The sequence below is a fragment of the Littorina saxatilis genome, linkage group LG5, assembly GCF_037325665.1.
Source record: "Littorina saxatilis isolate snail1 linkage group LG5, US_GU_Lsax_2.0, whole genome shotgun sequence".
NCBI lineage: Eukaryota > Metazoa > Mollusca > Gastropoda > Littorinimorpha > Littorinidae > Littorina > Littorina saxatilis.
Genome location: NC_090249.1, coordinates 22,237,973 through 22,255,911, shown reverse-complemented (window position 1 = coordinate 22,255,911; position 17,939 = coordinate 22,237,973). Strand labels below are relative to the sequence as shown.

The window sequence follows — 17,939 nt, the reverse complement described above, 5'->3', positions numbered from 1 at the left end:
ACAACTACTACCGGAAACCGGAAATGACCCTATGACACTTTCAACATGGCCGAACAAGTAAAAAGTTCTACCACCCCCTCTGATATCAAGACAGATTCACAGCCTCTGTCTTCTTATCTGCAGCGAATAAGTGAAGACATCGACAAGAACATACACGATGCGACCGGTACGTGTCTTGCAACTACATGTACTGTGATTTTGTACAAACACCATTACTATCGAGTTTACCAGCAGTAGCACAGGCGCATGATTACATTCACACATTAAAATTGAACATATAAATGTTAACATACAGACCGAAACAAATGTCGTTTGAAACAATGCATTCCAGGGGCAGAGCGACTTTAAAGTGTTCACAACTCAAACATTTACTTCTGAATAACAAATCATATGGTTTTTCTTTCCTTGGCTTTTTTGCTTTCCTTCTTTTTTAATTTTTAATTTTCACAGGATTAGATATTAATCAAAGATCGAAACCTGTTATCCGATCTTAAACTTTGCAGGCCAATATTTGATTCTACTTATGCAATGTGTATGCATGTGATTTTGACAGAGGAGACAAGTCAATTTCTACAGCACTGCAAGAAGAAATGTAGCAGCCTGCAGCAGTCATCACAGGCACAGGATCTCACCCCAGCATCTCTGAAGAGTGTTTTGCAAGATACAGCACACGTAAGGACATATATTTGTGTTGAACACTTTAACTAAAGGAAGAAAATCAAACACTTATGTTGTGTTTTACATCCTTATTATACAAAATTAACAATGCTAACAATATTTTCTATGGATCTATGATTCTATCATACTCATAGATGTATCGCTCTGCATTGCAAAGACTGCTTTCGTTTTTCATTGCCAGACAACATATGGAAATATAACTAAGCGCTTTAAAATATAGACACCAGTCAGTGATAATGATATATTTTATGCAGAAAAAAAGTCATCCTTCTGGTACTGCAATTGCAAAGAAAACAAGTCGCGTAAGGCGAAAATACAATATTTAGTCAAGTAGCTGCCATTTTTCAGCAAGACCGTATACTCGTAGCATCGTCAGTCCACCGCTCATGGCAAAGGCAGTGAAATTGACAAGAAGAGCGGGGTAGTAGTTGCGCTAAGAAGGATAGCACGCTTTTCTGTACCTCTCTTTGTTTTAACTTTCTGAGCGTGTTTTTAATCCAAACATATCATATCTATATGTTTTTGGAATCAGGAACCGACAAGGAATAAGATGAAAGTGTTTTTAAATTGATTTGGACAATTTAATTTTGATAATAATTTTTATATATTTAATTTTCAGAGCTTGTTTTTAATCCGAATATAACATATTTATATGTTTTTGGAATCAGCAAATGATGGAGAATAAGATAAACGTAAATTTGGATCGTTTTATAAATTTTTATTTTTTTTTACAATTTTCCGATTTTTAATGACCAAAGTCATTAATTAATTTTTAAGCCACCAAGCTGAAATGCAATACCGAACCCCGGGCTTCGTCGAAGATTACTTGACCAAAATTTGAACCAATTTGGTTGAAAAATGAGGGCGTGACAGTGCCGCCTCAACTTTCACGAAAAGCCGGATATGACGTCATCAAAGACATTTTTCAAAAAAATGAAAAAAACGTTCGGGGATTTCATACCCAGGAACTCTCATGTCAAATTTCATAAAGATCGGTCCAGTAGTTTAGTCTGAATCGCTCTACACACACACACACACACACGCACGCACACACATACACCACGACCCTCGTTTCGATTCCCCCTCGATGTTAAAATATTTAGTCAAAACTTGACTAAATATAAAAAGAATTGAATGGACTTTCATATATTGTTTTGGTGTGAATTGTTTTGGTGTGTGTGTGTGTGTGTGTGTGTGTGTGTGTGTGTGTGTGTGTGTGTGTGTGTGTGTGTGTGTGTGTGTGTGTGTATGTTTGGTTTGGTTTGCATGTTGTATATTAGCGACATTCAAAATTGTGTTTGTTTTAAATTTTTATGTCAAGTTGAATTATTACATTTTTTCATTAATTAGCCATTTTTGTTTTTTCATTCTGTATTGTGAATGTGACTCTGAGTGAAGTTGCTGACTGTGATTGTGAATAAACCATGAAATTCACCTATCTTCACCAGATGATTTTCAGTCATATTATTACTACATATCATTCTCTGTTTTAGATGGTTCTGGACTACACCTATCTGGATGAGACGCTCTTAGCTGAAGCTGAATTTCCAGCTGAAAATGCCACGGACAGGATAAATGCAATATTTGGTAATCCATGCTCAGATTAAGTTAATTGACATCATTTGCTGTATGGTTCTGGTAATATTTGTGCCATGTTTTTGTTGTTGGTTGAATGGCAATTGTTGCCTTATTAATCCTTGGCTGAAACGTGGAACCAGCAAATGACTGGTTAAAAGATAACCTACAATTACAAACAACAGAGAAGTAGTACTTCAGAGACTTTTTCTCCAGAGATTATATTGCTGTATGACTTGACCATGCCAAGATACTGTTTAGTTTGCAAAACTTCTAGAAAAAAGATATTTTACAATGTTTGGTTTTATAGGCATGTGATTGTGAGTTTGTTTCTCTTTGTCTATGTGTATGTTGTTTTATAATTGGGACTTTGAGGATTGAGGTGGATGAGGAATGAAGCAATTGTATTGTCAATGTCAGAGCTCTATGATTGATACTGAATAAATGCTATGTATTTTTCAGATCAGCTGGACCTGACATGCAAGGTTGCAAATGAGTGCTTTCAAAATAAACCAGTAAGATTGTTTTTATGTACCATTATTTTCGTATTTTTGTTTTCTTTATAATCTAAGGCATAGAAAGAGCATATTAGTCATGATATTTGCCCATTGACTAAACCTCTATTATTATTGTGATTAGTGGAAGTTATATTTGGGGGGAAGAGCGTTTGTCTATATTGATTTGAGTTTGAAATCAATCTGGTCTTGGGTTGGATGGGTTGACTTCTCAATAAAAGGAGAGAGATTCTTGTTCTTTTCAAAGTTTATTTTCTTCAAACCTGTTTTTTCCTATTCAGGTACTGGAAACATTGGGAGAAGAATTGGTAGAGTGCATTCACTGGAGAAAAGGGGCACTACTCTACATGTATTGTCACACTTTGGAATCGAACAATCGCCCGTGCGACCCGTCAAAGTACAAACAGGTGACTACTCTCCATCTTTTAACCTTCCTTTTTTATATTTAGTCAAGTTTTGACTAAATATTTTAACATCGAGGGGGAATCGAAACGAGGGTCGTGGTGTATGTGCGTGTGTGTGTGCGTGTGTGTGTGTGTCTGTGTGTGTGTGTAGAGCGATTCAGACTAAACTACTGGACCGATCTTTATGAAATTTGACATGAGAGTTCCTGGGTATGAAATCCCCGAACGTTTTTTTCATTTTTTTGATAAATGTCTTTGATGACGTCATATCCGGCTTTTCGTGAAAGTTGAGGCGGCACTGTCACGCCCTCATTTTTCAACCAAATTGGTTGAAATTTTGGTCAAGTAATCTTCGACGAAGCCCGGACTTCGGTATTGCATTTCAGCTTGGTGGCTTAAAAATTAATTAATGACTTTGGTCATTAAAAATCGGAAAATTGTAAAAAAAAATAAAAATTTATAAAACGATCCAAATTTACGTTTATCTTATTCTCCATCATTTGCTGATTCCAAAAACATATAAATATGTTATATTCGGATTAAAAACAAGCTCTGAAAATTAAATATATAAAAATTATTATCAAAATTAAATTGTCCAAATCAATTTAAAAACACTTTCATCTTATTCCTTGTCGGTTCCTGATTCCAAAAACATATAGATATGATATGTTTGGATTAAAAACACGCTCAGAAAGTTAAAACAAAGAGAGGTACAGAAAAGCGTGCTATCCTTCTTAGCGCAACTACTACCCCGCTCTTCTTGTCAATTTCACTGCCTTTGCCATGAGCGGTGGACTGACGATGCTACGAGTATACGGTCTTGCTGAAAAATGGCATTGCGTTCAGTTTCATTCTGTGAGTTCGACAGCTACTTGACTAAATATTGTATTTTCGCCTTACGCGACTTGTTTTCCTTTCTCTCTGACAGGGGCAGGGTTTCATTTACTAGTGCGCCCTGCGCCATTGGCGCATTACATTTGAAAATGTCCCATCACAATTCCCTTCAGTGCGTCAAAGGGCGCATTGAGATAACGTACCACTGCACCACCAAATGTACACTTGACATCGGATTACACACACACACGCGTACATAAAGAGATAACACAATATAGCGGCTAATTCTCAGATGGCACCATATTGCACCATTTTGCACCGTTTTGCATCTTTGGTCAGAGTGCTACTTGCCTTTGACTATGTCCCATCGGAATTTGGTAGAGGGAGACAAATGTCCCATTGCCTTTTTCTCCCAGGCTAAACTCTGCAGGGGGGTGAACATATATATTAACTTACACATGCATAATGTTAGTCGACATTTTAATATGTACTTATACTTACACATTGTTACACCCCCGGTATAGGGGTGTGTATAGGATTCGGTCGATGTGTTTGTTTGTTTGTGTGTTTGTGTTCGCATATAGATCTCAAGAATGAACGGACCGATCGTCACCAAACTTGGTGAACAGGTTCTATACATTCCTGAGACGGTACTTACAAAAATTGGGACCAGTCAAACACACGGTTAGGGAGTTATTGGTGGATTAAGATTCTACAAGGACTTATAGAGGGACATATTAATGGTCAAAGGGAAATAACCTTCTCAGTTGGTGGCAGTGAGAATGGTAAGGACGGGGGTGTTTTTCCTACCTCGGAGGAATTTCTTGTTTTGTTTATATTTGGTTTTTATAGACATTTTGAAGTATTGTATGTCTCTGACATAGAAATCAAATTTTGTGATGAACTCGTATGTATGTCAGCAAAGTTATTATCTGAGGACTTCTTTTGGCTTAATTGTGGACACTGGTTTAGACAAAGTAGAGAATGTGATTGTAATACAGTGGAACCCCCCTTTTAAGACCTAAACAAATCTGAAAAAATCGGGTCTTAAAATGGAGGTACATTTACAGAGGTTATGAACAGAAAGTCTTACAACACAAGGTCTTAAAAAGGAGGGAGTCGTAAATTGGGGGGTCTTAAAATGGGGGTTTCACTGTATTGAAAAACTGAAGAATGAAATACATTGTGACGTTTAAAAAAAAAGTTTAGCTGTAAAGAAGAGAATAATGTGAGAAAGAATTGTTGTGCAGTGTTTAGAGGAGGGCGTGGGCCATCTAGGGAACATGCTGTCAACCCGTCAGCCAACTGCTGTTCCCAACAGTCTTAGTGCTGATGATACTTTGCAGTTGTTCAGTCAAGGTGAGAGAGAGAGAGAGAGAAGAGAGAGAGAGAGAGAGAGAGAGAGAGAGAGAGAGAGAGAGAGAGAGAGAGAGAGAGAGAGAGAGAGAGAGAGAGAGAGAATATTTATTGTAATAATTTTTCTTTTTAAACAAACAACAAGAAACATTTTAAAAAACAAGTGTACTTAGAGTATTAGATCAAAAAGAACATGAAATGAACACCTGTTGAGTTTATTGCTGCATGTTGCAGGTGTCTACAGCGACACGCATCTCCTTGCCATGATGTACGCTGGAGAGATGTGCTACTGGTACCAGCAGGCCGTGGACAAGAAACTGTTCTCACCTGACACACCTGGCTCACCTGGTACAGGTGATAGCGATGCTTTCAATGCAAAAACACAGGGCCTTCGATACCTGGACAGATACCTGTCTGCAGTAAAAGGGCCGCTGAAAGGCCAGGACTGGAACACTAGCCGAGCGGAGGAAATTGTGAAATTTTTACAGAGTCATTGATAGGTAACAATAAGACATATAGTAGAAGAACAGCTGTGTTTTTGGATGTAATTGAAAATATTCTGTGATTCGGGGTTGAGGTTAACCTGGGGGAACGTGGCAGAAATGAAAGACAGTAATTGCTTCATTTTGAATTCAAAAATGTACAACTGATTGTGTGTGTGTGTGTGTGTGTGTGTGTGTGTGTGTGTGTGTGTGTGTGTGTGTGTGTGTGTGTGTGTATGTGTGTGTGTGTGTGTGTGTGTGGGGGGGATGCTTTTAGAACAAATTAAGGGTCCAATGTGTGTGTGTGTGTGTGCATGTTGAGAGAGGGTGGATAATGTTTGTTTTGGTTTTCATAATTGCAAGGGATTTTATTTGAGAAATTACATACATGTCCATTCAAAGATGTTGCCAAGTATATATCAACAAAATTTTGTAATGCCCTGCTCGCTACTTGAAGCTGTTTAAGAGACAAGGACCAGTCTTTCATTTGATGTATTGAGCAGTGTGAACTTAACTTCTAGTGTCATGTCAGCTCTAGTTATTTGTTTCCTTTCTTGCTGTCATTTATGTAAGGCAAGGCAAGGCAAAGAATTCATTCTAGAAACCCCATGGGGGTACATGGAGAAAATTTTTTTTTACAAGAACAAGAAAGATAATTATGCAAACTGTTTCAACTTATGACACATACATAAACTCGTGCCGATGAAAAACAAAATGAAAGTATGTTTAATGTGCTGGGGCTGATTGAAAGACCAAGAACACCAGAGCAAGGGGTAAACAGCCAGAGATTTTATCTCATATTTTTGTGTGTATACCATTTATTAGTAAAGAAACTACATGTATGTCGATGACTCGCTCCATGAGTATAGAGACCTTGAATCCGTGATAGCACATATCTGTGTGATTATGTGCCGTGCGAATTCATTCTCCTAACATATTCTTTTGATATTAAAAAACAAGAAACTACAATAAAGACAACAAACAAGCAAACAAATCAAAAACAATTAGGTTGTGTCAGATTACTCAGACGTACTTCCCGGGATGACTGAAATTCTTTTGAGGGTTTTTCTAAAGTGTCTGCCCATGCAATTAGTCACAAACTATGATATCGACCCGACATCGTGCAATGCCATGAGTCACGATAACAAGTAATCTTTGCAAAAACAGAGTCTATTTGTCTGTGAACACAGCACTTGTAATGCCAATACCATGAGACTTTTTCTCAAGTTGTAGTCTGTTTCTGCCAAAAGTAAGCTTGCATGAGCATTTCCTGGTCCTAAAGTCAACTAGTGACATTGTATTTGCAAGAAAACACTAGAATCTGTAAAACACAGTTGTGGTTGTGTACGTTAAAAAGTCTGTACACAAAGCATTCACACCAGAACAGCACTGTGACATTGTTGGGGGTAAATTCAGCACATGGAAAAATCTCAGGTATGCAGCCAGGCTGTTGATTTATTGTATGTGTCAAAATGGAAGGTTGCTCTCGTCCCAAGTACAAGCCTGGACAGATCTGTGGTGGTGTTCACAATGGTTAACATCAGAGAGAGGGTATCTTTAACATAACGATCCTGTGCGTCACCGCATGATCAGTGTATTCATTAGCGGGATGGATGTGTGTCAGTTATTTATCTTTAATTGCAAAATTACCAGTGAAGTATCATGTGTCGCCTGTAATTGGAAAACCCAAAACATTTGGGAAATTTTGTTGTGTTTTGTGAGTTGGCGGATTTTTTTTATCACATCCTACTCAAGCTGAATTAATGTTAACCACAACAATTTATTTTTTGTATCAGTCTGCTGAACATGAATAAATGACCAATGAATGTGACATTAATTACCTCTCTCTCTGTGTCTCTGTCTCTCTCTGTCTCTGGGCGGGGATATAGCTCAGTTGGTAGCGCGCTGGATTTGTATTCAGTTGGCCGCTGTCAGCGTGAGTTCGATCCCAGGTTCGGCGGAAATTTATTTCACAGAGTCAACTTTGTGTGCAGACTCTCTTCGGTGTCCGAACCTCCCCCCGTGTACACTACATTGGGTGTGCACGTTAAAGATCCCACGATTGACAAAAGGGTCTTTCCTGGCAAAATTGCTTAGGCACAGTTAATAATTGTCTACCTATACCCGTGTGACTTGGAATAATAGGCCGTGAAAGGTAAATATGCGCCGAAATGGCTGCAATCTACTGGCCGTATAAAATTTCATCTCACACGGCATCACTGCAGAGCGCCTAGAACTGTACCCACGGAATATGCGCGATATAAGCCTCATTGATTGATTGATTGATTGTCTCTGTCTCTCTCTCTGTCTCTCTCTCTGTCTCTCTCTCTCTCTCCCTCTCCCTCTCTCTCTCTCTCTCTCTCTCTCTCTCTCTCTCTCTCTCTCTCTCTCTCTCTCTCTCTCTCTCTCTCTCTCTCTCTCTTTGCTAAAAGGAACATTTCATGTCCTTCTTTTGCAAAGTTCTTAAATATTACCCCAGACCACCATGGTGCAGATATTTGTAACATGTGATTGTGTTATAAACACAATAACCTACATAATGCAGTATCAAATATTCATATAATATATAGAATCATCCGTTGCTTGAATATTATATCATTACTTTTGTAATAATAATCCATATTGAACTTTCTTACCAACGGTTTTCCATGTTTGTCATTATTTCAATTGTGAAGACAACTGTGTTGTGTTTTGCTACAGAGTTACTGCTCAATGGGCAAGGGCCAGATGAAAAACAAACATATGCCTGCATGCTTATCGTGTCACATTCGGAAAATAAAGTTCAATTCGGCTCTTTCTCTCTGTATCTCTCTCTGTATCTATGTTGAAACACTGCAATGTTAGAGATGGTACCGTTGTAATTGTAAACGATTATTATATAACATGTGAGGATACATGTGTAAGACGTGTATATATGTGTAAAATTCACCTAACCCACATCCCCTCTTCCCTGGTTTGTATATGGGCCAAAGGTCTGGGTTGCCGAGTGGTAACGCACTTGCGCTCGGAAGCGAGAGGTTGCGAGTTCAACCCTGGGTCAGGGCGTTAGCAATTTTCTCCCCCCTTTCCTAACCTAGGTGGTGGGTTCAAGTGCTAGTCTTTCGGATGAGACGATAAACCGAGGTCCCTTCGTGTACACTACATTGGGGTATGCACGTTAAAGATCCCACGATTGACAAAAGGGTCTTTCCTGGCAAAATTGTATAGGCGTAGATAAAAATGTCCACCAAAATACCTGTGTGACTTGGAATAATAGGCCGTGAAAGGTGGATGCAGCGACTATAGGCTGTTGATCTACTGGCCGATGTGAATGCGTGATATATTGTGTAAAAAATTCCATCTCACACGGCATACGCGCTTTGAACATCGGATAAGGCGCTATATAAATACCCGTTATTATTATTATAATGGCCATACGTACAATAAACCATCCAAAAGTCAAAAGTCTCTGTATCTATCTCTGTATCTCTGTATCTCTCTCTCTCTCTCTCTCTCTCTCTCTCTCTCTCTCTCTCTCTCTCTCTCTCTCTCTCTTTCTCTCTCTCTTTAACATATTCTAACATTTTTTAAACGTATAATCATTAGATTAAACCCTCCCATGGGCGAGGGCTGGATGTAAAAAAGCAGCTGTTTGCTTATGCCAATACCCTCGTTAATAAAGAATATGTCTTGTCTTGTCTTGTCTTGTCTTCCCCCCCCTCTCTCTCTCTCTCTCTCTCTCTCTCTCTCTCTCTCTCTCTCTCTCTCTCTCTCTCTCTCTCTCTCTCTCTCTTTGTGTGTGTGTGTGTGTGTGTGTGTGTGTGCGCGTGTGTCATGCTGGAGAATTCTCCTCGGATCCGCGAATTTCAGAGGAAACCCGATCGGCTTTCCGAGGAGAAAAAACAAGTCGCGTAAGGCGAAAATACAATATTTAGTCAAGTAGCTGTCGAACTCACAGAATGAAACTGAACGCAATGCCATTTTGTCAGCAAGACCGTATACTCGTAGCATCGTCAGTCCACCGCTCATGGCAAAGGCAGTGAAATTGACAAGAAGAGCGGGGTAGTAGTTGCGCTAAGAAGGATAGCACGCTTTTCTGTACCTCTCTTTGTTTTAACTTTCTGAGCGTGTTTTTAATCCAAACATATCATATCTATATGTTTTTGGAATCAGGAACCGACAAGGAATAAGATGAAAGTGTTTTTAGATTGATTTCGACAATTTAATTTTGATAATAATTTTTATATATTTAATTTTCAGAGCTTGTTTTTAATCCGAATATAACATATTTATATGTTTTTGGAATCAGCAAATGATGGAGAATAAGATAAACGTAAATTTGGATCGTTTTATAAATTTTTATTTTTTTTTTACAATTTTCAGATTTTTAATGACCAAAGTCATTAATTAATGTTTAAGCCACCAAGCTGAAATGCAATACCGAAGTCCGGGCCTCGTCGAAGATTACTTGACCAAAATTTCAACCAATTTGGTTGAAAAATGAGGGCGTGACAGTGCCGCCTCAACTTTCACGAAAAGCCGGATATGACGTTATCAAAGACATTTATCAAAAAAATGAAAAAAACGTTCGGGGATTTCATACCCAGGAACTCTCATGTCAAATTTCATAAAGATCGGTCCAGTAGTTTAGTCTGAATCGCTCTACACACACACACACACACACAGACACACACACAGACACACGCACATACACCACGACCCTCGTTTCGATTCCCCCTCGATGTTAAAATATTTAGTCAAAACTTGACTAAATATAATAATCAAAGAAACAAAATCCGATCAAAAGATCTATTGTTTCTTCCAAGAAGTTAACATAATTTTTGTTCACCCTGGATGAAAAGATCACTTACTATATTCTTAGTACATAAGTCTTAATCGATGTGTTATGGTACGATGTCCAAAAATAATTTTAAAAATCCTCCTTAGAGAGGCCTTCTGATACCCTCTAGAAATAAACAATTTTGGCCAGGCACCCCCAACAGGTCTTTGACCCTGCACCGTCTATTTTAGAGGTGTGTTCAGTTTTTCCGAAGACGGTAGTTCCCCAGCCTGGTGTATGTGTGTGTGTGCGGTGAGTGTGAGTGTGCGTGCGTGCGTGCGTGCGTTAATTCTGCTGTTGAACGTGTTTTCCTGTGCTCAGGTGGGGCATTTTTGTTTAAGAGGAAAAACCCGCGTTACACCTAATGGCTCGTAGTGGGCTTTTTACAATGATTCGCCAAGACCGCTTTACAGGTCCATTTTTGGCGTCCAGGCCCTCAGTAATATGGACCAGTTGTGAATTTGTCTGTATTTGATTTTTGCTGAATGTCAATCAAAGCTAATTCGCTCTAATTAGGCCTGACGATTTACTAAAGAGAGAATAACTCATCAGCACAAAAGGAAACTTCTTCGCAAGAAAACAAACAAGTTCCCAGCATGAAACAAAAAGTGGTCCATATTAGGCGACCTTCCCTCTAATACGAGCACATCAAAAAAGCAAAACAGGACATTGAGGAAGCAGGAACGGCTACTGTATACCTTTGTTATATTGATTTTAAATAGGGAAACACATACATGCCACGAATTCCGCCACATTTAAATAGGGCATGTACATAGACAGTGATAGAATTCCTACGTACCTCCTTGTACTAAACTGAGGGAGGAAAACACTTAAAACTAGCGTCCTTCCCGTTTTAACAATGTCATAAATCACGAGAAATCAACCAAGGCTTTAACCTGTGTGTGTGTGTGTGTGTGTGTGTGTTTAGGTGTATTCGAGTGTTTTTGTTTGATTGTTTGTTTGTTTGTTGGTACATGTACAATTTTGCATTATTGGCGAAGTATGTCGCAGGCAAATATATTATTTCGATAACGAAGTTATTTTCGAGAATAACTGAAGAAATAGAATAGTTTTTTTTACGGAAAGTGACAGCTGTTTTGTGTGTAGCACATTCCTCAAAAATACACAAACTGACTGCAGTTTCCGAGTAATATAGGCATTTTTATCTTTCCTCGGTTAGTGCACACATTGCCACTCCCGAGTCTGATAGCAGTCGAGGTTAGATCAACATCGCACGTAATATGAATTTGTCCGATCGAAATGACTGTATTCCGAAACAATCTCATTTATCTAGATCTCTTACGTAAGTGCGTGTGTGCAAAACAAAACAGTATGTATACACAAATCATTCACGAAGTTCCTGTAAAGGATACACCCGTAAAACAACAACAACAACGTTTTTTCTTGGGATAATGCCAGTACAATTCTTTTGGCCATAACACCAGGTACAATTCTTTTGGCCATAACATCAGTTCATGTTTGTCCATAACGGCTTTACAATTCTTTTGGTTGTAACACCATTTTCCTTTTTTTTCTCCGCCGTAATACCACTTCGATTCGTTTTGCCATTGCACTAGTAAAAAAATTTGCCACAGCATCAGTTCAATTCTTTTGGTTATAACACCACTACAATCCATTTGGCTAAAACACCGGTTAACATTGCGGAGTAAGTTAGTTATCATCAGCTTTAATGTCGGAAGTCTTCCGGTTTTTATGTATTTGAGTTATAGCTCTTTTCTTTAGTAAGTGACGTACTTGTAGTAGTGATGTAGAAAAGATCTTTCCCGATTTCAGAGACCTTCTTACCAAACTGACAGTCCTTCATCTTGAACCGTTATTTACCCTAGTTTCAAACTGAAGCACGTTCCCCAAACTCACGATACGTTACACTACTTACATTTTTTAGAACGTGAAAATACGAGTGTTTGTTGAAAGCCCAGTCTGCCTCACATGAGGTTGACAGAACGATAGCATTTTTCACAAAAACAGCAATGCTTACCTGATGGTGAAGCTGAAGCTTGCATTTTTCATGATCCGCCAACTTCGACCATTATTTTTAATATTCACTGAGACTCAGCATGTAACCTCTAATTACACGCACCAGAAAAAACTCACTCACCCACTTTGCTAGACATACATCCGGGCTCCCTTCTCAGTTTCAAACTTTTAAACATCGAACTGTACTAACTTTTTTTGATGATAAAACTCATCTTCCGTGTTTTAAGAATGTTTGTGTACGTAACAAGCTGTTAATTTATTATTTAGATTTTAAAAGTTAGTTAAAGCACCATAACGAGGCGTCCGATTCACACCCTTCTGTCCTCGCAAAATAAATTCTTTGAATAATGCTCGCTCTCTATGGACGGCACCATGTGTGTGATCTAGCGGTAAGTGTTTAAGCAAAAGAGTGTTTGTTCTGTGAGTAAAAGCCTGACAATAACAGTGGGCAGAAACGTATGGTTTACGGGGGGCGGAATAGGCCTTAAACAGTCGAACGTGTCGTTTCAATTTGGTGCTTTATCACTTCCCGGACAAACCCGTATTAAGAAGTAGCCATTTGGAATCAAATTGAAAACTATGTTAAAAGGCATCAGATAAGGCCTTTTTTCCGCCTGGCATCGAAGCACTTCATCTGTTTTTGGAGGATTTTCGAAGTTGTTACCGTATATGGAAAAGCCTAAAGCCGGTGTTAACTGATCCCCTTTTGTGTAAAAGTCACGAACGTTTTACCAACGCCCAATAAATCCGTCGCTGCGGGCGTTGCACATCCCGAGAATCACCACGGACCTCCTGAACGCAAAGGATAGCGGTCTCGTCTCTGCCCTTGTGCTGCTGGACCTTTCCGCGGCCTTCGACACGATCGACCACCAGCTACTCGTCGATCGCCTCAGTTCCACGTTCGGCATTCACGACACCGCCCTCTCTTGGTTCAGGAACTACCTCCAGAACCGCTCTCAGACTGTCACCACTGATTCGTTCTCTTCTCAGCCTGTCCCTGTCCGCTTCGGCGTCCCACAAGGATCTGTCCTCGGCCCTGTCCGTTTCACCCTGTACACCCAACCCCTCTCCTTGGTCATCGAACGCCACGGCCTGAACTACAACTCCTTTGCCGATAACACGCAGCTCCAGAACAGCGCCAAGCCGGAGGACGTTGACGATCTCCTTGGATCCATCTCCAGTTGTTTCACTGACATCAAGAACTGGATGACTGAGAACAAGTTGAAGCTGAACAGTGAGAAGACGGAGGCCCTTCTCGTTGGAACACGACAGAAGATTGTTTCCCTCACTGTGACCGACCTCCAGCTGGATGACGCGACTCTTCCATTCTCCCCTGCTGTCAAGAGCCTTGGCGTCTTTCTCGACTCCACTCTCTCTGTTACACGACACTTGAGATTGCCACAAGTTCTCAAACGTCGTATAGTTGTGTTCTTTTATTCTACGTCGCCCGTCTTCGCAGCAGCAGAAAACAACTCGTCAAATTGAGTTCGAGGATTTATTTAGCATTCCATACATACAACTGCACATCGTAGCAGAACTCAAAGTAGAAGCTTTTTCACACACAAATCGCGCTGGCCTATATAGTAAATACTCAATCTCGAGAATATTCCAGACCGAACATGATACAACTATACTGTTCAAAAAAAGAAACGCATAGCTTGTAATATTTGGTTAATTTAGTTATATGGCTACAAGGATATCCACCAAACTGCAGAAAATGTTTATCTGGTCGTCGACCTTTCGTCCATTGCCACAAGTGAGCTCTGCACGTGACGCATGCGTTATCAGTGGCTACAATGTCAAAATTGCTCATTTGGCATGACCACTCGTCATGCTTCAGTGTAATCTCGTGAAACTCGGGGAATATTGAGCTCTCACCATGTCTTCCAAAACCCATAAAAGCGGATTGTTCGCCACAAAGAAATCAGACGACAATTCAGCGACGAAAGATGGCCCGATTGAGCAGAGAAGACCGCCAAATTGCATTGGGTCGTTTACAAGCAGGCCAAAGTCAAAGTGCAATCGCCAGGCACTTCCACGTGTCCCAGAGCACCATCAGTAGACTGTGGGTCAGGTTTCAAGCCACTGGCTCCGTTGCTGACTTGCCACGAGCGGGAAGACCAAGGGCGACAACTGCTGCTCACGACCGCTTCATACGGCTCCGCCACCTCCGGAATCGTTTCCTGTCGGCCTCATCTTCTGTCCAGGCTCTCCCCGGGCCACACCGATTATCGGACCAGACCGTGCGGAACCGCCTGCATGAAGCTGGTTTGAGAGCTCGCAGACCTCACAGAGGAGCTGTCCTCACCCGCCGCCATCGCCAGAACCGAGTGCAGTGGGGCAACCAGCACCTTCGCTGGACCGTCCGGAATCACTGGAGACACGTGTGGTTCAGCGACGAGTCCTACTTCCTGCTCCAGCGACATGATGGTCGGAGGAGGGTCTACCGGAGAGTAAACGAACGTTACGCGCCCAACTGTGTGGATGAGGCACCCGTTCATGGTGGTGGAGGCGTCATGGTGTGGGGGGCGATCAATACCGCTGGAAGGAGCACCCTGGTGCACGTCCAAGGGCGCATAACTGCCCAGCGATACGTGGAGGAAATTCTGCGCCCACACGCCCTTCCTCTTCTGGCTGACCAGGATGCCATATTCCAGCAGGACAACGCTCGCCCGCACACAGCACGACTCACCACCCAGTTCCTCACCGACCACCATGTCCAGGTGCTTCCCTGGCCATCCATGTCGCCAGACATGAACCCGATAGAACACCTCTGGGATGAATTGGACAGACGTGTGCGCAGGCGAGAAGAAGCGCCGGCAAATCACCGCGATCTATTGCAGGCACTTCAGGAGGAGTGGGACACCATCCCACAGCAAGATATCCGGCATCTGATCCAGTCCATGCCCAGAAGGTGCCGGGCAGTTGTTGCTGCTCAAGGCAGTCACACTCCCTACTGACTTGACAGCCTCGGCACCCAATCGTATTGATTGACTGATTGATTTGAAGATGCAAATGAACTGTGTGTGCATTCAACTGTGTCCATACCAAATTTCAAACAAATAATCTAAATATTGGATTTTCTGTTAATTTTTTCGAAAAATAAAACAAATTTGGCAAGTAGCAACTATGCGTTTCTTTTTTTGAACAGTATACATTATACGAGCCGTCTATGGACTAGAACAGTGACGTTCTCTGTGACGTACATCAAAAGCGCCGACGCACTTAATCCGAGCGAACGCCACGAACCCACGACTCAAAACAACGTGGTAAACAACTTGTTTTGACAGGACTAGAAAGTTCACCTGCATTCTCGTCCAAACATAAATATTGTGTTTACAAAACATAATATCGGTACTTTCCCACAAAGTACAAACAAGTCAACCACATGCAACACACAAAACCGAACCAAAGTTCAGCAACGGCAGCGTTTCCTAACACTCTCCATGCAGACACACATCTCCTTCATCATCAAGACCTGCTTTTTCCACCTACGACGCATCGCCTCCATCCGTCGCTACCTCACCCACGACGCCTGTGTCAAGCTGGTTGTCTCCCTCATCTTCAGTCGTCTGGACTACTGCAACTCCCTTCTGGCTGGCCTCCCCGCCTCATCCATTCATGGCCTACAACGAGTCCAGAACGCCGCTGCCAGGCTGACGTTGAGGAAGACGAAGCGAGACCACATCACCCCCCTACTTCGCTCCTTGCACTGGCTCCCTGTCAACACCCGAATCTCCTACAAACTGTCCACTCTGGTCTACAAGTGTCTCAACGACTCTGCTCCCGAGTACCTTCAATCCTCCCTGGACCTGTACACCCAGCCCTCCGACCGTCCCCTTCGTTCTGCTGCTGACCCTCTCCGCCTCCACATCCCTCGCTCGAAACTCGCATCTGCTGGTCAGCGTGCATTTCCCTTCGCGGGCCCCTCCGTCTGGAACTACCTGCCGCTTGAGCTTCGCCAGAGCCCCTCTCTTGACGCGTTCAAAAGTAGGTTGAAGACTCAGTTCTTCCCGTAGCTGGCTGCGACTTTCATGCTCGACGTGATGTGTTGTGCCCCAAAAGACATTCTTGTGCTGTGCTCTGTGAGAGGTGTTTTCTTTGTGCTTAATATTATTTTGTTTGGACCTAGCTATTGATGTGTACATTGTTGTTAAACAGTTGTTTGTTGTATGTTTACCAGGGTTTGCTAGTGTGTGATAGGGTTCGTGTCCGTCTGAAGATGTTAGTTTCTTTGTTAGTCCTGTGTTGACAACTCTTCGACAAGCGCTTAGAACTGTACCCACGGAATACGCGCTATATAAGCTTCATATTGATTGATTGATTGATTGAAGGAAAGACTTGGCTATAATAAATGTACCCTTATTAGCAAAATTATCACTGGATGTGTACCTGAAACTCTACGTGCAAAATTTACCATGAGGAATTCACGCCAATTTATGAGATTGAACACTCCTATTCCTCGGATTGACCTGTTTAAGTCCAGTTTAGTTTATTCAGGTAGCAGTCTCCGGAACTCTCTTCCGACATTCCTGCGGCAAACTACCAGCACATATGGTTTTGAGAGCAGATATTTGTCTTATGTAATGAAGTCAAAGTAAATAAATGATATTTGTCTTAAATGGTAATAATTGGCTCACGTAAGTGTAGCCTATGCGATGATAAACTTTGTCTGTCTGTGCGTGCGTGCGTGCGTGCGTGCGTGCGTATGTATGTATGTGTGTATGTCTGTGGTAGAAACTTTAACATTTCCGAGTCTATGGATTACGTCAGTCTCGGTCAAAAGTGTTCGACGTGTGTGATAGAAACTATTTGAAGACGTCACATTATGACGTAAGAGGGTTAGACGTCACGCAAAGGAATTACTGAAAGTCTCGGTCATTGTTATTGTGAGCGGGCCGAGACTTCTTGGCAGATCCAGGGTCTCGCTTTCTTGCATAGTTTCACCTATGCTTACTGTGTGTGTGTGTGTGTGTGTGTGTGTGTGTGTGTGTGTGTGTGTGTGTGTGTGTGTGTGTGTGTGTGTGTGTGTGTGTGTGTGTGTGTGTGTATGTGTGACGGAGTGATTGAGTTTGTGTTACTGTTTGTCGATTTCTTACGTGAGCCTTGAAGGCTTCGCCTCTTGTTTTTTTGTATAAAACATGCCCCTCTCCTCTTTATTGGTATAATGTACACAGACCCTTCTCGGATGAAGGGACTTAAAAACCAACCACTATTTAGATGTGTGATGATTTTTGCAATGTCTTGCTTGATTGTTGGCTCACGTAAGTGTAGCCTA

General features: G+C 41.4%; 1 protein-coding gene across 1 annotated transcript; it reads left to right on the top strand.

Annotated features, from left to right (window-relative positions):
- LOC138966571 (RAB7A-interacting MON1-CCZ1 complex subunit 1-like) lies at positions 1-8,642 on the top strand. The gene is made up of 7 exons (XM_070338849.1): positions 1-166; positions 554-672; positions 2,172-2,265; positions 2,716-2,768; positions 3,050-3,175; positions 5,257-5,365; positions 5,597-8,642. The coding sequence occupies exons 1-7, from the start codon at positions 46-48 to the stop codon at positions 5,857-5,859; spliced, it is 885 nt and encodes a 294-aa protein (XP_070194950.1). The 5' UTR covers positions 1-45; the 3' UTR covers positions 5,860-8,642.
- The last annotated feature ends 9,297 nt before the right edge of the window (positions 8,643-17,939 follow it).